Below are 25,650 nucleotides of genomic sequence, written 5' to 3'. Positions count from 1 at the left end.
GCAGTTTAGACCCCTCTTCTCGCTGTCTAAAGAGTACGGCCTGGATTCAACATTTGTCCTTATTTTTTATTCGGATTTATTCTGACAAGCATATACAAGCATTCTTTTTTTTTCTTCACAAACACAGTTATAAATGTTAATTATAACTAACACCTGCATTTAATTGTGAATCAACTAAGGACAAATGTTGATTGAATCCTGGCCAAAAGTGTCTCTCTGAGCACCAGTCTCCTTCAAAGCCCACACCTTCAAGTGTTAAGCTGATTATAGCTGAAAGAGCTCAGCACTTTCCATACCCGTGTTTGTGTTGTACCAACTAATATAACCCTAGTTTTTAAATCATTGCCAGCATTTTAATTGGTTCCTGTCTGCTTAATACTCAAAATGCTTCAAGGAAATGATTCCAGAGTGCAAACTGTAATTATCACTATTCAAAGTTCCTCTTTCTCTGAGAACATTAAAAATAGGTTTTAACTGAGAGTGTGGCTTTCTCTTCATTCTCGGGAGACGTGTAAACAGCACTGACTCCTTTTTAACCAAACCCAAGGCAAGATCCTGTCCAGTCTCACTGAACTTTGTCCTTAACTTAAAACAAATTTAAGCAGTCCCTTTTTTTTTGAAGATGTGCAAAACAAATAATAACACAGCATTATTAGTTCTGCAATCACAACAGTTATTAATAAAAAAAATAGTTTGATGTCAAAAAAACATTTAAGGGATAATTCACTTTCTGGGGTTTTGTTGTCATTTCAGTTTGAGTGGTTTTACTTTCTGATTGGCCTAGAGAGTTGTTTATGTAAGATGATGGATATGTTTAGATATTTAGAGAGGTTTCTGATAATCTGCTGGCTTTACAATGGCAGGTATGAACTTGCGGTCTTAAGCATCTTGTGCATGGATGTTACAATATGTTTCCAGGGGCTGTCCATATGAACAAATTATCTTATACCATTTATTCACAATCATGCTGGTACCTCTTTCCTTGAGCACAGCCATCTCAGGTTGCATACACCAAAGGAAATCGTTTCAGTTGAAAATAATATTAAAAGTACTTTTTTTAAGGATTAATCTGGTAATATATACAAGCGCAACTTCTGGAGGCATAATGTGGCTGTACAAGCTTTGGAGTCACATAAAACCCACAAATAGCTGCTATAGTAAGGCTGGCAGGTCATCAGAAACTTCTTTTTAAATATCTAAAATATCCTCTTACACAAAGACTGTCTGGGCCAATAAAAAGCAAGTACACTAACCTGAAATAATTTTTTAAACCCTGAGAAATTGAACTATGCTTTCAAATTTGTTTCTCAAAGTCAAGATTAAAGTGAACTGGGGTTATTTGGATACTAGGCCCAACTGTGTTAAAAATGTTTCATGAGATATAAATATGGTTGATATTGAAAGTGAGATATAGTGAATCTAGTAATAATGACAAAAAATATCTCACAATTTCAAAAAAGAGCTTTCTTGGCTTTCAGCTGGAGCCAATCAGATTTCTGGTCATGGATTTGAAAGGAGAATACCGCAATTAATTCATTCTTTGATATTAGGTTATAGAACTGCGACATAAACATGTATGCACCAAAGATCTTTTTTGAGATGTTTGGGCTTGAAAATAATATGGCCAAAAATAATCAACATTTTATAACAGGAACATGCACAATTGCGAGAAGAGGAACAAATAGTAAACAGTCCCCAATTTTTAAAATGAAAGAAATATCCAAAGGACGTACAGCACCTTTGCTTTTCTTTCTTCGCTTCACTAACAAGTTGAATTACTAACAAGCTGGATTCCCCAGGCTAAACTAACATAATTATGGTTGCCATGTGAACATCCAGGAATACCAATACAGCATTGAAGTTTTTTTTTTTAATTTGTTAAACGCTTGGAAAGAGATGTGTCAGAAAGGCAAACTCAGGCTGCATGGCTGCGGGGGGACCTGTGAGTTTTCGTGTCGGAATGCGCTCGCCTGCCAAGCACACATCCTCTCGCACAAAGGCAGCTATACAGGGTCAGTGTGTGATGAGCGTTCGTTGTGTGTGTCATGACTGGTGAGCTCTGTGGACCGTTAAAAATCAGACAGAAACCCCAAACCCCCTTTTTTTAATGCAGACCAAAAATTGTGACTATACAGCCTGAACGTGCCTACGTTGCTGTTACATTACTGGCTATCTCATGACCGCTGGAGACAAACATACCCATAATTGTTAATAGAGTTATTTATTATTTATTCATGCCGACCAACAGTGTTGACATTCCCATGCAACAACTAGCTAGTTATTTGCGCTAGATTAGCAATGGTTAGCAGATTAGCAAATTTTATTCAGCCAGGTAATAATATAAATAATCAGGCTCTGGCAATAGGGTGAATGACGTCATAATGCAATGGAATTAATAAGAAATAACATTTAAAACTTTAAATGTAGCCTGGATTGTTTGGCTTGCTTTATTGGTTTTGTCTTATATTTTAAAAGTGATGATTCCCTTTGACCTAAGGGAGGTTTCAACATATTTTAAGTGTGTTTCTCCAGCTGGTTGTTTCCATGTATGTTGCTACACTGATGACATGCTTTTTTTTCTTCCAGAACTGCGGCTATGGCAGCAAGGATGAGGAGTACGACTGCGTGCCGTGTCCGGCAGGGAAGTTCTCCAAGGGCAAGTACGAGATCTGCCGGCGGCACAAGGACTGCGACGCCCTGTACCGCGCCACCGTGCTGACGGCGGGGACGGTGGAGAGCGACGCCGAGTGCGGGCCTTGTCTGCCAGGGTGAGGCCCCCGCCCGCGCCGGCCATCTACACGCGTGCATTCCGCAGACAATCTCATCCACAGCGTCTTACATGCAATACTGCTGGATAAGTATTTTGTTCAGAGGTGCAGTAACTGTGCCCCAATTGGGGGCCTCTGAGTTACAAGCTAAGTACCCTAAACCATTAAACTTTGCTGAAACTTTTTCCCACCTGTAGACTTTACATTCTCATGACCGCTTCAGCCTCTACACCTTGCATAGGAAAACAAGTGGAAGTACTGACTTCTTTTGCTTTAAATGGATTTCCATTTGTATGATGTTATAGGTAAAGTTGTCAAAAAAAATCAGTATAGTAATACCTTGTTACAATACAAATTTTTGTTTGTTAGCTTAATATGACAGTTATTGTTTATAAATGGATCTTCTTGGTGGTGCCACATTTCTGAGAGTAACACTAATTTTTGTCTTATTCTTTAGAGCAGAATATTTATTTTGGGTCTTTGAAAAAGCACCTCTTTTTACATAAAGAAAGCACAACACAGGCACTGATCCATGTTCACATATGTGACTCAGCAGTGCACTCATCACATCATGGACTACATCTACAGTATCTTCATAGCCTGCCTACTTGAATTACATACAGTATATATCCTAATCATTTAGCTGAGCTTTTAGTCATAGTCACCCCTACTGCCTCACAGAGCTGAGAGGGAGGTGATTACTGACATTGCTATACAGCCAATTATACAATGCTTATTGCAAAGTAATAAGACTGTAATAATTATGTGAATAATATTTCACTGCAGGACTAGGGTGTTTTTCCCTATTTTAGGCAGCATTATTTAGAGATTAACAGGGCACAGGCAACCTGATCTCTGACTAATGCAATGTCTTTCGGTGCAGAAGAACTAGTACAGCCATTTTTCATTCATAAAAATCTGTTTGGCTTCCCTTGTAGTAAATCTCACAGATTGTGGCTCAGAGTCTGACATTTTGGCTTCTGTCAACATTATTATTACATCTGTTATTCAAATGAGCTCATCCATACTGCACCTGGGAAATAGGCTCTTACACAAGAGGAAGCCCTAATAGGCTAAGCTAAATAGCTGGAACAGGTCAGGAACAAGTTTCAGGTTCTTGATTAATTGCTCCAATGATACAGCCATGCCTGTAGGGTCACAAAAGGGATTTTTTAAAAGTATTCACAATGTCAGGATTGAAGGTTTTAACCTTTTGCATTTGCCTGAACTTGCGGATTTCACTGGCAGGATAAATCCCAGTGATTTTTTTCCTGCTACAATATACCTTCATAACTTTATTTTTTGGGTTTTACTGTAGAAAAGGTCTTCAAGCTCTGTAACAGGAACCAGTCAGAAATGCCCAAGTGACTTACGCATATGTAAACATAACTGAAATCCATACTTCTGGTTATATTGTTTCTTAGTTATTCTGAAAAATCAGAGGGAAAACTATAGGCAGTGTAACTACTCTGTCCACGCCACAATTTTAATGGGTTTCAAAGTAAAAAAAGAAAAAAAAGTGGTTTCACTTTACTTTAAATATATGTGATAAAGTCTACGTGACGCATAAGCATAATCTAACATCTGTCATAACTAAACATTACATCTTCTGACTAAAGTCACACCACTGTCATAATGTCCACAGCAATAATTGTGGATCAGTTTAAATCTGTTTTGTAACATTTTCTGCATACATTATGATAATGTTATTACATTGGAAATAAGATGTAATATTTCATCATGACTGCATTGTGGCAGGTGTTGTATCATTATCATGAGAGCCGTGTAGGTTTTATGATGGGGGTCCATAATTCAAGTGAAGTGCTAACGTTACTGAAAAAGTTCCAGAGAAATGGACACCTGCAGGGCATGCTGACATCTATCATAATTTGGGTTGAAAAAAACTACGCTTCATCCCACCAATCACACCGATCAATTTGAAACAGTGATTAGTAATAATGCAATTGCTGATTAGAAATTTATAATCATCGTATAGTAAATATTTACTAATTACGTAGTATTGTCTTTAGGGATTTAGCAATATAGTGATTATCAACATGCTATATGAATGTGTGACATGCATCCAATTATGTTATCATGCTTGTACTACACACAAGCACACTGGTATACAGGTATACTCAACGCTGCATTTTAACCCACAGATACTACATCCTGGAGAACCGACCACGGAACATCTATGGGATGGTGTGCCACTCCTGTCAGAATGCCCCGAGGAACACTAAAGAGTGTAAGTGTTCAGCCAGTCAGAATGCCCCTAGGAACACTAAAGAGTGTAAGTGTTCAGCCAGTCAGAATGCCCCTAGGAACACTAAAGAGTGTAAGTGTTCAGCCAGTCAGAATGCCCCTAGGAACACTAAAGAGTGTAAGTGTTCAGCCAGTCAGAATGCCCCGAGGAACACTAAAGAGTGTAAGTGTTCAGCCAGTCAGAATGCCCCTAGGAACACTAAAGAGTGTAAGTGTTCAGCCAGTCAGAATGCTGCTAGGAGCACTAAAGAGTGTAAGTGTTCAGCCAGTCAGAATGCCCCTAGGAACACTAAAGAGTGTAAGTGTTCAGCCAGTCAGAATGCTGGTGGGAACACTAAAGAGTATGAGTGTTCAGCCAATCAGAATGCCCCAAGGAACACTATAGAGTGTAAGTGTCTAGCTGGTGAGTCTATGCATAGGAACACTAGAATCATGTACTGGTAGTGTTCAGCCTGCCAGTTGCCTCCAGTGCACAGTACAGCACATAAGCGTCTGGTGCATTAGTGTCTGGTGACTATTTGGTTCCATGCCTGACAGAAAATCTGTAACATCTTGACTCACTGGTTGAGATGCATACCTAAAGAAAGGAGCAGCTCTCTGTGTGACACGGAACAAGACCCATCACTTTCTGTGTGCCGTCTACCAGTCTGGAGACAGTAACAGCCTGAAGTTAGGAAAATGCATTTCCACAAAAGAATCCTTAATTTAATTGCAGTGTGTCTGCTATTCTCATAGGAGACATCGGCTCATTTACCAACCACAAACTTTTTAACAGATGCTGTCACCCAAGTAATGCCAGACCTCAGCTTAAATCAGTGTAATGGATCACAGTACATACTGTGCAATTTTACATTCATGACCAAAATTTAATTAAAATCTGAATAATCTTTCGGAAGTTAATTGCATAGTGATAAACTGGCCTCCACTGCCTGAATTGAAAATTGGTTGGATCACAACATTAAACAATAAAATGTAACCTGCATGACATCTTGTGGTGTTTCCTCATAGTCTCCTTTCAATTGCCTGTTATCTGCCTTATGTTTTTCAATCTCAAAACTGCAGCAAACGAATCCTAATAACTACAATGTTGAAGAGAATGTATATACACATGCAGGAAGATATGATAAATGTTTGAAAACACCACAGTCTAAAATAATGAAGTCTAAAGTGAGGAGTTACTTGCTCGAGTTTGAGGCACGCTTGTACTTGTCGAATAATTTTCAAATTACACTGCTGAGAGCATGGTGTGTGTCTAATAATTAAATGTATGGAGGGGGGAAATGGAAAGATTATCATTAACTTGTTGCTGCTTGTCATAATCACTTTATTTAAAAATCAGTCTTGGCCCACCTACTTTCATTCCTTCAATGTACAAAAAAAATTATAGCCCTTCAAAACTCACAAACAACTTCATTAAGATGTTTTGTAAAAATGCCACAAGCAGAACCTAACCTTATTTATTGGAACAAGGAAACAAGAAACAACAACAGGGTTAGAGAAGAACTATGGGTAGAAAACAAATATACAAAGTGGAGATGGCAGCATAGAACCTCTGCTAGGGTTTTTCGGTGGCAGCAAAAGTATGAGACAAAGTCTGAACCCCCCAAGAGCTTGCCTGTGAAAATGGGGTCACAGCTGATGAGAGGTGACTAAATTAATTTTATCCTGGATTTACGTCCTGGAGCACGTTGAAAGTTAGAAGCACATCCTTAAAATCAGATGTATACATAATTGGAAGATTCTTTAGTTAAGTATTCATGCAGCCAGATAGCAGGGCATTACAGTAATCTAGCCTGAAAATGCCAAACGCATGAATCAATTTAGCTGCATCCTCTAATGATAAAAGTGCCTGATTTTTAAGCAATTGTCAAAGTATAAAGACAGGTAGGGTTAATTCTTAGTTGTTTTTTTTTTAGACCTAAAACTAATCACTTCCATTTTATCTGAGCATAAGAGCACAAAATGAAGTGTTATCCAGGCCTTTATAATGAACCGCCTGAACCCATAATGACCAATGGGAGCTGAAAGTTCCATTGAAAGAAGTGTCATACAATAGTGGCAGCAGTTCTGCACTGGAGTGGAGATGTGGGGCCCAGGCAGCTGCAGATAGAGCATCGGACACAGTAAGAATAGGAAATGGATTTTAGGCTTTAGAGAAAAGGAGCATAATGGACTGTTTTTAAAATCTGTTTTGGAACCACCAAATGCACCACCCTTTCAGTGTATCTGACAAGCACGGTTTTGGAAGTAACATTTTTGGCACCCACTATTGCACAAATTACATCTGGAGACAGGATTCGTGTTATTTACTTGTATTTTGTTGTTCATGCTACGTTGTCTGGGTTTGGTTATTGACCACCTTAGACCGACTTTTAACTGTGCAAAGAATAATATTAATTTGTCTTCTGTCTTGTGGGCAAATGGCTAAAGCTCAAAATGGCCTTGTGTGAGACCATGACGTTGAGCTGTTTTTTTTTTCAGCTGCCAACAACAGAAAACAAGAAAAACACTGAATTTAGTGCAGCTTGCACATCAAAACGTCCAGCATTTTCACCAACAGAGCGCTTTCAACCATAATAGAGTACAATGTGCTCAGTAGTGGACTTATATAAACAGTGCGAGTTTATTTAACACTGAGAACTTGGCGACACAAGGTTTATTCGAAATGCTGTTGTGCATCTTCATGTGCACCAATCTGAATGACTGTTAGTGTGATGTCATAAAGCACAATGGTGAGCGTGGCGTGTGTTTCAGGCATGCGTGGCACAGCTGTGTCTTCTGGCCGTACGCCCAGTGTTTCCTCCACCAGTGCCACCATCTTCCCCCACCCACACAAAGGTGAGTTACGCGCTCCTGTCACCATATCTTTATGATGGATTTGAAAGCCCACATTTGGTGGATAAGATGTATTGAAAACTAGTGCTAGTCTGGGGGATGGGGGAGGGTACAAGCAGAGTTTACCAATGGAGCATTCTCTTTTTTAAAGATCCAACTGGACAGGGGCACTTGGCGACGGCCCTCATCATCGCTATGTCAACCATCTTCATAATGGCCATTGCCATAGTACTGATCATCATGTTCTACATTCTGAAGGCCAAGCCAAATGGCCAGGGTGAGACTGCATGCACTATGCTTTCCAGTTCAAATGCTAAGCACCAAGTACACGGTCAGGTCCTCACAGAGATGGACAATATTTCAAATATATGCATTTGAAATATTTGTTTGCATATGTATATTTCTCATGTAATACAGTTTGCTTGCCACTTGCTTTTTGTATGGTATGTATATCTGTGCCAAAAGATTCAAGACAGGTTTGCACTCTTCTAGAGATACATTGTTTGGAAGGGATTTTGTATTTTGTATCAAGATAAATGTATTGCCCATTTGTAAATACATGTATATACAAATAACACAGTCAGGAAACTGAAGCATTAGACTGACCATTTCTTGAATGTCTGTGTGTGTGTAGCCTGCTGCACTGGCCAGGTGGTGAAGGCAGTAGAGGCACAGACTAACAAGCAGGAAGACAAGAAAGAAGCCCAAGGTAAGAAACCACCATTACACCAGCCCCAAAGCCAATGCAAGATATGAACATGATTACCGGCAGCTATTTTATTGGTAGCCTATACACTGACTTGGAGTGAGATGAAGGACAGTGGCCCAGGGCAGAACAGTGTTCAGTGTTCAAAGAGCTCAATCACTGAGCCATGTGGGCATCTGCATTGACGTGCGCTATTTCCATTTTAATGACAAAAAGGATTTGGTGGAAAGCGTGCGGTGCAGTCCATAGGGCGGCTGATTCCCGGGCCATACGAATGTGCACTTAGTGCACTGCCATGGCACTCTCTCAGCTGTGGTCCCTTCTCTGTTTGTTAGCCTTTCTGCTTTCTACCTGTGTAAATAAAGCACTCTCGCTCTTATTTTAAGGATTTTGTTATGGAGCGCTTCGAAATCTTGTTTATACCTGTGTGCAGCACTCACCAAAACACAACCTATGAGCTTTCCAAATATTGTTGTTTGCAATGACTTGAATGAATTACTTATATGAAACCATTAATGACTTGTTAAAAGGCAGTTTAGGTGCAGAGTAATTATTTTGTGAATCGCAGATGTTTTCATTAGCCTTAATGGAAGCATTTTATTATCCTTAGTCCAGGTATTTAGCATTTCTATGAACTGTTGCCATAAATAAATTTGTCTTAATTTATTATCTATGTGCTGCCATTTTCCATTAGGCAAGTTGGGAATGTTTTTTTTATTTTATATAGCTGTACAGATACACCCTTAAGGAAACACAGATTCTGTTTTTGCTGAAAGAGATGGCATGAATTATGTGCTTGCTTTGTTAAAAAAGTTTGCCACTCCGGGCTTCTGCTACTCTATATGGCAAAAGATTAAAGGAACCGGTAGGTCTCTGTGCACATCTGTGTACACAGGAGCAACTGTCTGTCACTTCCTCCGTGCTTCTTTAACTGTGTGTGCCAATATTTACTGGGATCGGCTGCACCAGTATAGCTAAGAGCACTTCTATCAATAATTGCTGAATAACAAATTAATTGACTTCCAGACAGACGAAAGACAAGTTGCAGCCTTTTTTCATTCCCACCTGCTCAGGCGGCTTGTTCTGTTTTATGGTTTATTAACGGAACTACAGCAGTAACATGCTTACTGTATATTGAGCCATATTTCTGGCTACATTAATAATTATTTTCTTTATCAAACTATGAAATATTTGATGCATTGGCTTTTGTATAAATAGCAAGTAATGCTCTTGGTTTTATTTCATAACCTTCTGAAGATGACATTTAAAAAATATTTTGGTCTTCCATTGGACATAATAAGCGTGAACCTTTTCTTTTATAGATAATGCGACAATCTTCCCAGAAAAAGATGAATTTGATAAACTCAAACCGACTCCCCCAAAGACAGTAAAAAGGTAAGAAGGAAGTTTGTCTCCACATGCCAGTTTGGAGACAAACCTCTGTTCACTCAAAACTTTATACCAGTTTGATGGCAAGATTTGGGTTATGTGTCAAGAGTAAACGTGGTTAAATACAGTAAAATCAGGCCAGTATACCAAAAAAAGCTGTCGTCAATATCTTCCAGACCTGCATCACTCCCCTGTTTTTCTAACTTTGAGGCACAAACAAGTTATAAATGTGGGGCAGGACAATTATATTCTGTTTCAACTTTAATTGAGCACTCAAAGAGATTATTTGTTATCTGATTTTCTACTTGGGACCTGTTAGTAACTACTTGAGACACAGTAGGACAGGTTCCAGCAGTTGAGTTGCCCTTGTGCCTGGCCATGACATTGGGTGGAGTCTGAGGAGCATTTAGCATGCGCCCGTCGAATGGGCATGACACTGTTCACTTGAACATTTCCACGGTAAACGTGATGTGGAGGAGAGCTCTTTAGCGGATGTGCCCCGGAGGGCCTGTGTTTTTGGAGGCGTTTCACTCGCACAAACAGGGTGGCGGTGTCTGGCAACAACGCTCAGCCCGAGCCAAAACACCAGGGGGAGAAGCTCTGCTGCTTCAAAGGATTAAATGCTTTCACCCGTAAACCACCCACGCACCTGTGTAAAATGGCATGTGAATTCACTCTCCGTGACCTATGCCACACAGACTGTTGCGGCTATGTTTCTTTGTTTGTATGTACAGCTGTTCTTAAAATATATACACATGAACACTGACATAAACAAGATGAAAACCAGCAAAATGAAAACGCATCCAATAAAGGGACTATCCTCCTCTATACATGCTGTTTCTCATTTTCAATTGAACTCAACTCTGATAGAGTACATTTTACTCTGAGAGAATACATATGATCCCTATTAGACTTAAATAAACTTGGTTGATACTGAATGTTTTACCACGTAGCAAAATGCACACACACATTCACACAATTGCACGCGCAAAGTCCAGACACAGGTTTGCATGAGCAAATCTCCACTTGTGTCACTTGGAATGCATCTGGGCTCTGTGTGACAAGTAGTGAGTTCATTCTTTGCGCTGGTTGCCAAGCCACTGCAGGTATGCTGAGAAACAATTGCAATCTGTGAGTCAACATGGTGGGCGGTCTCAGTGGAAACGCTGGGATGGAGAGTGCTGTGTGCAGTCTTAAACAAGCCAATCACAGCCTCTCTAAGTGCAGCTGAAAAGGACAAATCAAAGCATTCCATGATGTGTCTCCCATTTGTTAAATTATACAGAGGTCAATTATTAAAGTGACAGTGACGATATGCACTGTCTTACCCTCAGTTACACTTAATTGGTGTCACTTCTAGTTAATTTGTCAAAACAAAACTTTTCATCAGTGTCTGCAAAAGACCATTAAAAGTCATATCATATCATATATTTAGGATATACCTCCCCTTCTTATTTAGGTTTATCAGGGTCTTTTCAGTTGGGATATACTGTGTAATGCTGACAAATTATGTTTTTTTCTACATTTCCACTAAATTTTCTGAATCCTTTGCTACAATAGAGGAAAGGAGCAATTATGCCTTTTATGTGACTCATTAAAAATGTCAATGATAAATTATTAATAAGGTGAGGAGCAACATATAACATAATGACTATAGAGATAAACAGAAATAGGGATAGACACTGACCCCGCAGCGCCCCCTCTGTTCGCAGTGAGAACGACGCCTCCTCGGAGAACGAGCAGCTTCTGAGCCGTAGCATCGACAGTGATGAGGAGGCAGCTCTGGACAAACAGGGCACTGCTGACCTGTGTCTGCTGTCCTTGGTACACCTGACCAGGGACAAGACCTGCTCGTCCATCAGCAACAACAACAACAACAGCAGCAAGTCCACTGGGGTAAGTCAGAGAGTGGGTCATGTGATTAGCCTGGAGAAGATAAAAGAATGCACTCTACTGTAACAAAGCTCCCAGGGATATATTAAACAAATAATGTTTGACCTACAGTACAGTACTTCCATTTTCATTTGTGAGCATGGAAGTAACTTGAAATTTTGTATGTTCAAAATTAATGTTAAATCTCTTTTTACCAAGTCTTGCTTTGTCATGTTAGTTTTATATCAGCTTTTGTGCTCAGTGTGTGCCATTCATTTTATTTTGTCAGCAAAGTGCTTTGAGCACCATGTCTGAAAACACTTGCGTAACTAATGGCCCTTAAAAATGGGCCATTTTATTGCAATGATTTTCCATATTGTTGAATTTTGGCAGGAAACGTGTTCTTTTATTGCAATGAATGATTATCTATATTGTTGAATTTTGGCAGGAAACGTATTCTTTTGTTGCAATGATTATCTATATTGTTGAATTTTGGCAGGAAACGTGTTCTTTTGTTGCAATGATTATCCATATCGCTGAATTTTGGCAGGAAACATGTTCTTTAGGAAGGGTAATGTTTGTACTCATAGACATGCCTTGTTTTCATCCTGAAGGTCTTCTCTTCGTTGTTGCAGATTCAGAGTCGAAGGAAGAAGATTCTGGATCTTTACACGAAAGCATGCAGTGTGGCTGAGGGTGAGGGATTTTCCGTACTGTGATGTGCTTCTGAAACCAAACCACAAACACACACACACACACACACTTATGTACACACACACACACGCACGTACACATTTCCATACACATGTATACACAGACACATAGACAAACACACTCGTGCACACATACACACACACACACACACACACACACACACACGCACACACATACACACACACAATGTACCTAGACAGATTCATTCCACCTCTCTCCTGGGTGAGACACATGCGAACAATCTGACATTGTTCTGCAGACTGAGCCAGTGTGCCAGTGTGGTTGCCACACTCGCTGTTGTTATGTTTCCCTCACTATCTCTGTGGGCGGAATAAAGGACGGCCTGTTCCTCACAAATACTGAACACATCCGTCACATGGCTTTCCAGAATACATTAACTACAAATGAGAGGAGAAGAGCACTGGAAAGAGCTCTTTCTGAGGAATACTTCACATGTACACTCCCCCAGTCCAAAATGAACGCCATATGGAGTGACTTGGTTGGGAGAAGTTAGAACTGACTTTGAAAAACAAATCTTAAGACCAGTTTGCAATATGGTAAAAAATGCTTTTGTTAATGACACAATTGTGTTCAGTTTCTGCCGTCGTAAAGTCTGCACTTTATGAGATTATTCAGTCAGTCAGTCAGTCACACCATCCAGGGACAAATCTGATTCGTGGCAGGGTGTGTTCCCACCCTACCCCCTGTTACCCTGTGAACTAACCTGAGCAAAGAGCGTTCGACTGCCTTGATATGCCAGCCGCATCTGACTCCACACAGCACAATGCCTTGGTTACACCGCCTGGTTCATCCAAATCCCCTCACGCTATCATAGGTTCAAAGATTCTTCTGAAAGCAAAACATTTTCAAACTGTGACAAAGAAAATCTGACAAGTTCTCTGCATTTAAAAAAATGTGGTATCCATGGGGAACTTACCTTTTCCATTTTCGACTCATGCCCCCTTACTCCTTGTTCTGCTGACTGAAATCAACCTGAAAAAGTGCAAAAAAAGTTTGAATACGACTACCAGCCATGTGCAGTACCACAGGCCCTGCTTCGTCAGTACGGTCTCATGGGCTGTGCTTCCCCACCCCTGACCCCCTCTGTTACCCTGTGACCCCCCCCAGGCCTGAGCCCCACGGAGCTGCCCTTCGACTGCCTGGAGAAGACCAGCCGCATGCTGAGCTCCACCTACAGCGCGGACAAGGCGGTGGTGAAGACGTGGCGCCACCTGGCCGAGGGCTTCGGCCTGAAGCGGGACGAGATCGGCGGCATGACGGACGGCATGCAGCTGTTCGACCGCATCAGCGCGGCCGGCTACAGCATCCCCGACCTGCTCACCAAGCTGGTGCAGATCGAGCGCCTGGACGCCGTCGAGTCGCTGTGCGCCGACATCCTGGGCGGGGCCGAGGGAGCCCCGCCCGTCGGCGCCGCCCTCGCGTCCCGCTGCGCCAGCGTCTGAGCCCCGCCTCTCCAACCGCCCGGCCCCGCCCTCCGTGGGCTTCCCGACCAATGAGGGATTCCATCGCCTGGGATTCCTGACTGTGCGACAGCGACCAGTTCAGGGTTAGTGGCTCACGGCCATGCCCCCCGAGGGGCATTCTGGTCACTGTCCTGCAGAGCGTTGTGCTTCATTACCGTGCGCTAACATCCACCAGCACTGGTAGTGGCAAGGACGTATTATGGCCATTGGGAATTGTCCCTGACTTCACTCCCCTCGCACAGGGTCTATCTCTGTTGTGCATGCAATGGTTGGGATATTCTTCAGGTCTTTTAAAAAATTTTGGAGGGGGGAGTGTACCTATTTGTGATGGTGACTCCATTTTTGTGGAGTTTGCTACTGTGGTTTCTGGTACAAAGTCAGTCAAGTTGGTTGAGTCTCTAAAAAGCTGGACCTTGTTATAACCACGCAGCAAAAATCCAGTTAAGAGACACAAGGTAGCTTAGAGCTAACCAGGGCTGGGTCAAATACATTTGCAGTCAGTCCAGTAAATTAATTGAAATTAAATTCCTGATCTGGAAAATGCATGTGATGTTCTATGAGTATTTCATGGATTGGTGGAATTGAAATGGAAATGAATTCCAGCTCGACTGCTACCCCTGTTATTTTTTTTGACTCAAAGTGTGACATTCAAGTTCACATTTGGTAACAAAATACCAGGGCCTAACAAACAAAATGGATAAACAAGCAAGTTCAAGGATTCAAATGCGTAATTGATTAATGGGAAATTCTCTGTAAGTGATCTTCAAAGCCATGATTCCAAAGAGCATTCCTGCTGCCATTTTCATATGCAGCTGTGTGCATTTGGATAAAGTTTGCTTGCTAAAAGGTTCAGAAAGTGCATTTATTTTCAGTAACACAGAGTCTCTCGTGGCTCCTGTGCTGTTTGCACAGAGATTTACTGGCTCAGGCAGTAATGAACTCTGTGAGCTTGTATCTCAGTGATGTCTCAGAAACAGCCTTTGGGATTGCATGAAGCCAGCAGTATTAAACCGACAATATTCCTCCATGTCTGAAGGTGCAGTATCTGGGTCTTGTGAACCTTCAGCCAATCAGATCAACCCATGGAATATTTGAAAAGGGATGATGTCATAGAATTTAGGCTCCTCCCTGATGTGGCCCATGCCCATGTGGCCCAGTACTCTTGGAGCTTCTTATATGGAGAAATGTAGTGATTCATAATTGTGGCTTTGCAAAAATAGACAAGACTTCTTGATGCCAAATGGAAAATTCCATAAAGCCAGCTGGTGGGGACTGACAGTATCGCTGCTGAATAAATACAACTTCCATCTGATGTCATCCTATCTCATGCCATGCAAAAACACAGAGCTGTCCATTTAGTATGTCGCTATATGCTACAAAGGTCAAGTGTATCTTAGTGCAGCAGAGGGAAGAATTTCAATGGATTTTCACTGTTTACATCTTTTCTGCTTCTCCAGTGTTGTAAAAGCAATGTTTCACAGGATTTTCAAAGGTGTTATGCTAAGACCAAGATTATCATAACCGTTACAGTAGCTTGTACAGCCCTCTACACAAGATGTGTTTCTGTGTGCCTGAGTCATTCAAACTGATACACTGATTGCACATTTTCTGTGACCAGTCAGGTCCACTTGAAATGAGAACTGCATATATAAATTACAGTTGTGAACTTTGTAGAACACTACACCTTTGTTTTGCTATAGGGTTTTTACAAAGTCAACAGTTTGGGGCAGAATGTAAATAACTGGCCTAAATGTGTACTGATTTAAATGGTAACAGTATAACATTCATTGAGGTGTGCAGCATCTATCCCGGTAGCTTCACCTGTTTATCCAACAAAACTGTCTGTATCTGCCTCTTAATAGAAACCTGGAAGATAGCATAAACTAGTTTGGTGCTCAAACAGATACAGATGTGCAGACACTGCACACCCCTAATGTCTGTGAACCTTGGCTGATTAATCCACCGCTCACAGGGACCGGTAGAGTTTTCTCAAATCAAATCATACCTCTTTTTCAAAAGAAAAATACATTTTCTGTACCGTACATTTAAAAAAAAAAAAACTGATTCTCTGTATGTCTTGTATTCTTATACTCAGGAAAGCAGCTTTATGTTAAATTTGGGGGCAGCACCATGGACACATTTCAGATCTGTTGGATGAACTCCATTTCCACAGGTCATTCCTTTATCTGTATGGTGAAATGCTCTGTGTACATTTAATTCCGAATAGGAACAAATGTACTCGTTCAGTGCAGTTAACTAAATCAGATTTGATTTAAAGCTGAACATTTTGATGTGATGTAATCACAATGACAATAAGGCAGACTTGCAATGGGAGCAGGACTCCATCAGTGTAAATGAATAGACCTGCTTATACCGGTATTGCATGTTTAGCATATATTTGTGACACCTACAACTTTTCTTTGTCATTTGTCAAACAGGACAGTGTTTTCATGGACGATTATGTTGTTAATAACAGGGAAGAGCAAATGTCATAAAGGGTAATGCCAATTTACCTCATCAGCAATCTGTACTATATACTGGAATATAAAAGAAAGACAAAACAATTTAACCTACTATGGAAACAAAATGCAAATGTATATATAACTTATTTCTGTACATACACATCAATAAAGAGCTATCAATTACCGGTGAGATTCAGGCTGAATGGTGATTTTGTGATTGACAGCATGTAAATGTATAGATCAATCCTGCTAAGCTCCAACAGTTGGTGAGAGAATGGAACTGTGTCTGCAGATGCTCAGTTATATACTCAGATCATGCATTTGAAATCTCTAAAATGGCTTACTTGCCTCTTTGTATGGTTTACACATCAGCAACATCCACAAAGCGACCTATGCCTCCACCATTTTGATTGTAGTCAACAGGAATATTCATTAGGAATCTGTATTATTATGTGCCGAAATACATGTAGGCGCGGAAGCATTCCGACTCTTCTCCCCCCCCCCTCCCCCCAGCACAACCCCTGATCAGTCAGGCAATTACAACAACAAGCCGGAATGTATAATAGCCAGCGGCAGCCCCTGGGGTGGACCCCAGGCTTGGCGCGGGCGTTTCTTGATTCAGAGAGAGGGGGAGACTCGCGGATCTGAGAGCAGAGGGGTGCTGCTGGGGGAGGGGAGCAGCTAGGGGTGGGAGCCCACAGCAGGGGATCTGAGCATGTCTCACTCCGGCAGTGCTGTTCAGGACTACACAGACAGGGGGGACCTGGGGGAAGTGTTACACTCTAAAGACAAGTAAACTTTGTGAAAAGTAAGGAATGGATTACATGCAAATTAAAACCTTTTCATAACAATTTTTGATTTTAAAAAATGGGTACTTGAAGTGACTAGTAATGCATTTCCTGCTTTAGAACACAAATCCCCAACTACCTTTTTCCACCCTTGTAAGGCTGTCAAAACATCTGTATTTAAAACGCCCTTCATTGCACGCACACTGTCTGGGCAACTCAAGAACAAATACTAAAACTGAAATAATACTTACATACGTTTATGGTGGATTTAACAGGGAGAGTTCGTTTATGGGGGGGGGGGGGGAGCAAATAGCAAAATAGCATCCCTTTATCTCAGTTCTTAATTTTTGTGAAATAGAGAAGTCTAATTTGTACAGTAATCATGTTACAATGCTCAGATATCACCTAATTGGAGAAGCCGATTCTCTCTGAGTCCAGGCTATTTAGTACAAGAGCTCATCTTTAGAACAGGACTCCCCAAGCTGTAGGCTGGCTGCTGGTTTTGGGTTTCACACTAAAATCAGCAACCAATTAAAACTGAAGACGTGTAGTCAACTGCTTTAATCGATCGATTAGGTGCTGTGTAAAACAAGCAGACCCTGCAGCGCTGCAGACCCTTGCCTTAGAGCTTGGCGTACATGAGGACAGAATAGACCAGCGAGTGGTAATATCCTGCTCCACATACGACACTGACCATTGATCCAATCCCTACTGGAGGATCACTACAGACAGACAGGAAATGGATCTCAGTAGGACGGGCAGTTCCTTGAATCCAAACCGAGGTTGTGCTGAAGGACTCAGCCTTCAGCAGTAGCTTCTTCTTCTTAAAGTTTACACCAGGGTTTGTGTCAGTTCCACTTCAAATCAGTGAATTCAATTTTTTTTAATTTATCAATTTAATTTCTATGAATTTCCGCAAATTAAATGGTATTGACACATATCTAGTTTCCTCGCAATGAAAGATGTAAACAGTTATGCCAAGGTTCTGAGTTTGCCTTTTATCCATCTATTCTAGCATCATGACTAAACTGGTGCTAGATTCATGGCTGTGGGTGGAGTCGCTGCACTAATATTATCAGATAGCTATGTCTGCTATTACACGTCACAGTTATTTTCAAAGTTATTTTCTCAAAAATTTATGTGACAAGCATATAGGCTATATGTCCTAACTCAGAGTAAAGGATGTTTAAATATTCGGTACATTGATTCAGCAATTTTTTTTGTAGGTATAATTAGCACAACCATATGTCATACAGTATGTCATACATAGCTCTGGCAAACTTGTCTTCCTGTTTTCATTTAGTGACATGTTCATGAAATGCATCGAAATACACAGGACACATCTGTCATATCAGTCAGGTCAAAGGGCAATGGCATGCTTCAATGCCATTGGTCCCTTTAGCTGCATACCAGTAGCCGCGCTGTCTTGTTCACTCAAGACGCGCAAATATAAGAGCCTGAAGGGTGCAGAATTTAACACATTGCCCGCCCTCTGAGGCCCATTGTTCTGTTCTTTCATAGGGAACAAAGGCTGTCATTGACTCCAGCAAGTTCAAACATGATGAGCTCGTGTACGCTTTAAAGAGCCAAGCTGGCAGCGTGGTAGGAGGAAACCCAATACACGCGCTGAACCTTCAAACACATCCAGCAGGGAGGACCGCAAGGGCCCCGCCCTTCTTTTTAGGTCATTTTGTCTTTTTAGTTCAAAAATGGGTAGGAATGGATACTTTGGGCTTTTTGTAGCAACTTTGTGCAGGTATTTGAAAGTTCATGAAATTCCAGCCCCTTTCCCCCATAGGCAATTTTTAAACCTGCCCAGTACCCCTATCTTGTAAACTGCAAAACTGGGTATTGCTCAAGCCATTTATCAATCTTTAATCTTGTTAGGTCCGTGGTTCGGCTCAACTATCATTTAATATGCAAACAACTTGATTCACGTCGTCTCTTCAGTCAAAAGCATCAAGAGGTGGGCGCTAAAAACATAGCTGACAGAGCTAATTCTACTACGGACGGGAAAGCTAGCAAAAATGTTGAAGTTGGGAAGCACAAAAACTACAGGAATGGGAATCCCACTCCCAGTAAAAGTACTCTACCACAGCAGACCTCAGAGAGCTCCAGAGCTCGCTGCAAATACTGAGCCTCAATGAATCGAGGGCCCACATTGAGGCTGGCAAGTCTCAGGTATGATGGGTGCCCTAGAGAATTGCAATGTACAGTACTGTACAAAAGTCTTAGGCACCTGTAAAAAAAAATGCTGTACAGCTAAGATGCTTTCAAAAATAATGAAATGAAAGGTTGTAAGTATTTTAAAAAATAATATAAAGGGCAGTAAATAGTTAAAAACAAAATAAAATTGATGTTTGGTGTGACCACACTTCGCCTTTAAAACTACATCAATTCTCTTAGGTACACTGTCCGGCAGTTTTATAAGAAAATTGGCTGGTAGGTTGTTCCAAGCATTTTGGAGAACTTGCCACAATTAATCTGCAGATTTTGGCTGTTTCACTTGCGTCTGGCTCTCCAGGTAATCCCAGAGACCGTTGATCAAGTTTTTATCTGAAAAGTAGTCTATTACTTAAAATATTACTTTATTTAACAAAATACAAAAATGTATCTGTAAAATTACATTTTTTGGAAAATTCATGTTTGGAAATCTCAAATTTGCTCTTTTCTACTGACACACTAATGCAGAAATAAAAAAATAAACACCTAAGACCAAATATATACTATATATTATATTTTAAAATCCAGGGTGCCTAAAACTTTTGCACAGTACTGTACGTTGTCTGCCACGCACCCATTTGGCGGATATACTAAAGCATGAGTTTGGATCATATATAATGCACAACATAAAAAGCACCACAGTAATGAAGTCTGTTCCAGTGCCACATGTCAAAGAAGAGCTGTGGATGTTAGTGGGTCTCCTTATTCCCTCTTACATCTTTGGCATCTTTATGACAAAACTTGCAAATCGAAATCTCAGCTTTGACTTGCCTACGAAGACATGCCCATCTGGCCAACCCCTGGCAATACACACTCACCGGCCACTTCATTAGGTGACAGGAGTGGCACCCGGTGTGGTCTTCTGCTGCTGTAGCCCATCTGCTTCAAGGTTTGACGTGGTGTGGGTTCAGAGATGCTCTTCTGCATACCCCGGTTGTAACAAGTGGTTATTTCAGTTACTGTTGCCTTTCTATCAGCTCAAACCAGTCTGGCCATTCTCCTCTGACCTCTGCCATCAACAAGGAATTTTTGCCCAGAGAACTACCGCTCACTGGATATTTTTTCTTTTTCGGACCATTCTCTGTAAACCTTAGAGATGGTTGTGTGTGAAAATCCCAGTAGATTAGCAGTTTCTGAAATACTCAAACCAGCCCATCTGGCACCAACAACCATGCCACATTCAAAGTCACTTAAATCACCTTATTTTCCTCATTCTGATGCTTAGTTTGAACTTCAGCAGATTGTCTTGTCCATGTGTAAATGCCTAAATGCATTGAGTTGCTGCCACGTGATTGGCTGATTAGATATTTGCGTTAACGGGTGCAGTTTGCAGTTGAACAGGTGTACCTAATGAAGTGGCCGGTGAGTGTATTTACAATGTGTTTACAAAACATCCAAACAATTATGACCAAGTGTTACTTCTGTTATAACGGCCTGGCCTTGCCAGACACTGTGCAGGATATTGTTTTTTTAGTGAATAGGGCTGTCTGTTAGCTGGAAAGTGCCTATCAAATCTGGCAACACTGGGAAATACACTTGCTGCTAAATGTCATCTGCACCTTGACTTGTTGATTTAACTTCTGCTACAGAGGGTCTTAGCCCAGAGGAGACAAATGAATGGCTCTTTTGTTGAGGTAAATCATCTCCCATCGCTCACTTAAGAGCAGTTAATAAAGGAGCCATGGGCTCCTGAAAGACCCAGCTCAGCCTTTAAGCCCATCAATGCCCCAAGGGGGCTGGGAGTTTGAAATGTTTGCTGCTATTATCATCAGCAGGAGCAATTTCATTTACCTGTCAGTCACCATTGTAGATAAATGAACCCTTGCGTCTGGATTTAACCTTATAATTCTTACCCATTCACTGACAAATGGTGGCAAATATCACTGTACAATTGTATAATTTAAAAAGGCAACAGAAAATCACACAAATACAGTGACAATTATGAACACATTCTTACTGAAGAGAAGTTGTGCTTCGACTTGTTAAAAAAGAAAGAAAAATATGGATACAACTATATTTACCACACTACACATTGGGATTCATTAACTCAAACAGAAATGTAAGGTAAAGGCAAAACGTACTTAAACTAATAATTGCACGTCTAAATCGATTGTTATTGTATGTTACGGAACACTAATTGAGATGTCACTACAGGAGGAGTGGAGCAGACTCCCACTCTCCTCATGAGAGCACACAGTGACTATGACTCAAGGTATGATGTTCTCATACCTTTCAGTACTTGTACCATTGTGCCAATACACAGCTGGGAGCTTTCTCTGTACAGTAGTTTGGTTTCCTCATTTTGAAAAACAAACCATGCTAGGTTGAGCAAACCTAGCTTACGTTTAGAACATATGCAAAAACACTTGCCATTTTAAGTCTGACATTAGTTGTTATGACAAAACATTATAGAAATTATAGAAATTTTAGGACAATTAATGGTATTGGTAATATTAATATAGCAGTATGGTTAAACTGATGTTTTTTCATACAAGAAAATATGAGCCCCTGCTTGCTTAATTTGAATTTTGTAATGAATTCTGACTAAAATTTAGAATCAAAATCTAACAGACAGGCCTTATCCATTTAGTAGGGAATTTAATAAAGAGTATTTGCCCAATTGTAAGTCAATTAGACTTAAGGATCACGAGAAAGATATTATGTATTAGCTTTTAAATGTAAAAATGGGCAAACATTCTGAATGTTAAATCTCTTGTGGAGGCAGCAGTCGACACCATTCACATTTTGTCCTGTTTGGAATTATGTTACAGAAAGACGTTGCAAGCCCATAGATCAAGTCAGGAATTAATTACAGTGATCTCAATGGACACAACAAAATAGGTCAATTTTAATGGCTCGGCATTCAGCCACTTTCTGACATTGCCACTTTTGTTTTAAAAAAATAGCCACAGACTGGTAGGAAAATGTGGAATATCATGAAAACGTGCCATGATATTGAGTAGCAAGCAAGTGCGTATCTCAGTTACTAAATGTTTTCAGTTCTCTTGTTAATCATGATAGCTACTTGCAAGTACAACATCAATAAAGCACTGTAAATATGTGTAAAGAAATGTATGCCAATCTAGAACACCAATCATATTCATATAGCTAATATCTATGCTGCTACAGTCCTAAAATACATATTTTTGGGAAGATTAAAGGGATGAACCAGCATAACTCATTGAGCTGTGAACTTAAACTAAGGTAACTGGATGGAACAAAAACCAGCACGCAGACCAGCCTCCAGGATAAGAGTTGTGCACCCCTGGTATTACCAGTGCCTTCTACTGCTTACTACTTACTGCAATTAGAGTGCCTATGGTGCCACCTTGAGGATAATGACTGAAATGCAGATCAAATGTTTGTTCAGGTTATCCCCAAAAAGTCATGGCTCTATGCATAAATACCATTTGCCACTCCTGGTGAACATCCTTACAATAAAACAAGAATTCACCTGTGAATTGTGGATTCAACTGTGAATTTCGGACAATTGTATGGAGAATTTAAATATTCGCTATCAGCTTAAAAATCTGGGGGCTGATCCTTTAAATAAAGTAGTTTGGTTGTAGTGGCACTCAAAAAAGGCCAGTCCATTCCATTCATAGTGACAAAACGCTTTAAGCACATTGCACCAGCCAACGGAAATGGGCAAAAGCACACTGAAATGGACTTTGCTCCATAAAACATACCTCCCAAATAAAAACTGTACACTTTGATGATGGAGGAGTGGGTTTGCTCAGGACAGGCTCTCGGGTTCAGTAAGGCCAGCACAAATTGCACTCAGAAAGGACAGTGCAGGCTAGGCATATTCCACAAGCGTGTTTTAAGTTGCAAAAATGACCAACATCAGCCAAACAGAGAGAATGGTTACCCGTCCAGCTCAGCATGTCAGGAGGCCTGGGCAACGGGCAATGGGCAAGAGCGACTGAGTCACTTCGGACCAGAAATGTGATTGGGAGTGAGATCACACACTTCACATCCTCTGGATCTTCTTCTCCCAAATTTCTAAACAGTGACACATCAACAGCCATTCTGCCAATGCCAATGTTACTGAAAGGCTCACCACAATTCTTTTTTTAGCCCCGATGGATAATGGTAAATATCCTGCTCTGTGTCAGCTCGCAAAAGGTGGCTTGGGATTGGATGATGAAAACCTCCAGGGTCAAATCACTGGGAGCCAATATTCTATTTGAGTTACATGATAACAATTTCAAAATATTAGGTACACTACTTTGAAATTATGCCTAGAACACTTGTAATGATAGAAACCTTTACCAAAGATCGGTGGCATAAATAAACTGGCAGGTGCCTTTGTTGTTCCAGGTTTTTGTTGAGAAATCCTGGAATCTGTGATAATCCACCAGTCTCCATTTTGCTGGGGAAAATCTACGTTTTTCCTTCAAAATGAAAATTAGATACGTTTTCAGTTTTAATAGAGCAAAAAAAAAAAAAAAAAAGCTGATGAAATTGTGCTGTTGGCATGTCACAGACCATTAACCACACTTACCCACAGCTAAAGTTAGCAGCCAAAAATAGAAAGCAGTTATTACATTGTGAATTGAATTGTACCCATTGAGTCTTTTAGTGATTGAAGTTGAACACTTCACCTTAGAGTGTGACTTAGTGTTACAAGTTCAAAACCTCCATGGCTCATTACTATACAACTATAATTTGTGTGGGAGTGTAGGATCGTAACCTAGCATTTGTGTTAACTGTAGATAAATAAAGAAAAAACTGAACCTTTCATTAAACTTCCTTTAATTACAAAAACAGAGGCATATATGTCCCCTGTGCTGCAGGATAGGAAAACGGTATTGCACACTCTTCTTGGCAAGGTTCGGGCTGAGCTGCTCCAGTAAGTGTTCATTTAAAAAAACATGCGTATATCCTTTTTTTTGTCAAACACCATGTGTTCTTCCACACAGTTTATGCCACCATTAACATCCTCCCTTTTCACCCGGAGTTCCATTTAGGCAGGAGCCACATCCGCTGAGGGACCATCAGCTACATGATTACACATACGCAGAAGGAGCCAGAACAAAAATAAACAATAAGAGTGTGTGTCTTTGTGACATCTATTCATGACAGTAGGCATGTTTCCTCTCCCTGGGTTATACTACTGCCAAATATGCTCTGACCTACAGGCTGTCAACCAATCTGCACTAGTAGAGGATACATCACCAGACCATTGGTCTTGTAAGGACTTCAGGGCACAAGAGTGCTCAGAGTGAGTCTTTATGAACCCCATATATGTGTGCTGTCAATTGCTGCCTCATTTGAAACAATCAAAAAACTCTCTGGAGTCACTGGATAACTTGTCCAAACAAAACTCCAGTTCCCAGAGTGCACTGCATAGTGAAAACTTTCAATTTTCCAGTCATAATGAATTGGGAGTTCTCGGTTTACAAAATGAAAATGCTTTTCTCCAGGTTGCTGCCATCACATGACTGGTTGAAATTGCACTATAGAGTTGAGTAGACCTCTATATTTGGCAAACTGTAATTCTGCAGCTATTAACAGCCAGCATATGGCTACAAAGCTGCAGGTAACTAACCCTGTTAACTTTGAGAGATCTTGTAGCCATTTTCATACGATCTAACAAGCAGCTTTTTCATTTGAAAGGGTCATGTAACTAACTAGCAAAAAAGTCGGTCACTATAAGCCACAGCTTATCCAGGGACTCTCATGAATGAAAAACAACCTGCACTACTTGGCATAGTCCCAGTTTTGTCAGTGAAAACTAAGGGAGTCCAAAGCATGAGGAAATTAAGTTTTATGTTTAATTCTTTATAATAAACATAATGTTTTAAGGAGCTAATATAATATTAGCTTTTATTGCCGGCAAAGGCCAGGAGGGCCTGCTGGGGTACACGTAGCAGAGTTTATTTCAGCACATGCTAATTACAAATCATGTCAAATGAACTACAGCTGCAGGGACTGCCAATGAGTAGGCCTGCACGACACCGATAAATTGGTAGCTATCGGGCCTGCATGCGTGCAAGCATTAAATTGACATGATGAAACTAATTACCATGTACAAGCGGCTGCTAAACCTGTTTTTTTATGTGCATAACAAATATGTGCATTGTAGTAGAAAACAAATATACCCCCCACCCAGAATCTGAATGTGCTTTAGCATTTCAC

General features: G+C 40.7%; 1 protein-coding gene across 5 annotated transcripts in view; it reads left to right on the top strand.

Annotated features, from left to right (window-relative positions):
• LOC135250970 (tumor necrosis factor receptor superfamily member EDAR-like) overlaps positions 1–16,688 on the top strand; it is a 34,200-nt gene extending 17,512 nt beyond the window's left edge. For 4 of the 5 annotated variants that reach the window (XM_064327867.1, XM_064327866.1, XM_064327864.1 and 1 more), the window contains exons 4-12: positions 2,587–2,768; positions 4,931–5,016; positions 7,788–7,871; positions 8,020–8,145; positions 8,503–8,577; positions 9,897–9,969; positions 11,676–11,859; positions 12,450–12,531; positions 13,678–16,688. In XM_064327867.1, the coding sequence (XP_064183937.1) occupies positions 2,587–2,768; positions 4,931–5,016; positions 7,788–7,871; positions 8,020–8,145; positions 8,503–8,577; positions 9,897–9,969; positions 11,676–11,859; positions 12,450–12,531; positions 13,678–14,012 (1,227 nt within the window). In that variant the 3' untranslated portion in view covers positions 14,013–16,688. The remainder of the gene's footprint in view (positions 1–2,586; positions 2,769–4,930; positions 5,017–7,787; positions 7,872–8,019; positions 8,146–8,502; positions 8,578–9,896; positions 9,970–11,675; positions 11,860–12,449; positions 12,532–13,677) is intronic. The other variant, XM_064327868.1, reaches the window with a different exon arrangement.
• The last annotated feature ends 8,962 nt before the right edge of the window (positions 16,689–25,650 follow it).

This window comes from Anguilla rostrata, chromosome 3 (assembly GCF_018555375.3).
Source record: "Anguilla rostrata isolate EN2019 chromosome 3, ASM1855537v3, whole genome shotgun sequence".
NCBI lineage: Eukaryota > Metazoa > Chordata > Actinopteri > Anguilliformes > Anguillidae > Anguilla > Anguilla rostrata.
Note: the sequence above shows the minus strand (reverse complement) of the source record. Positions and strands in the feature narration are given on the sequence as shown.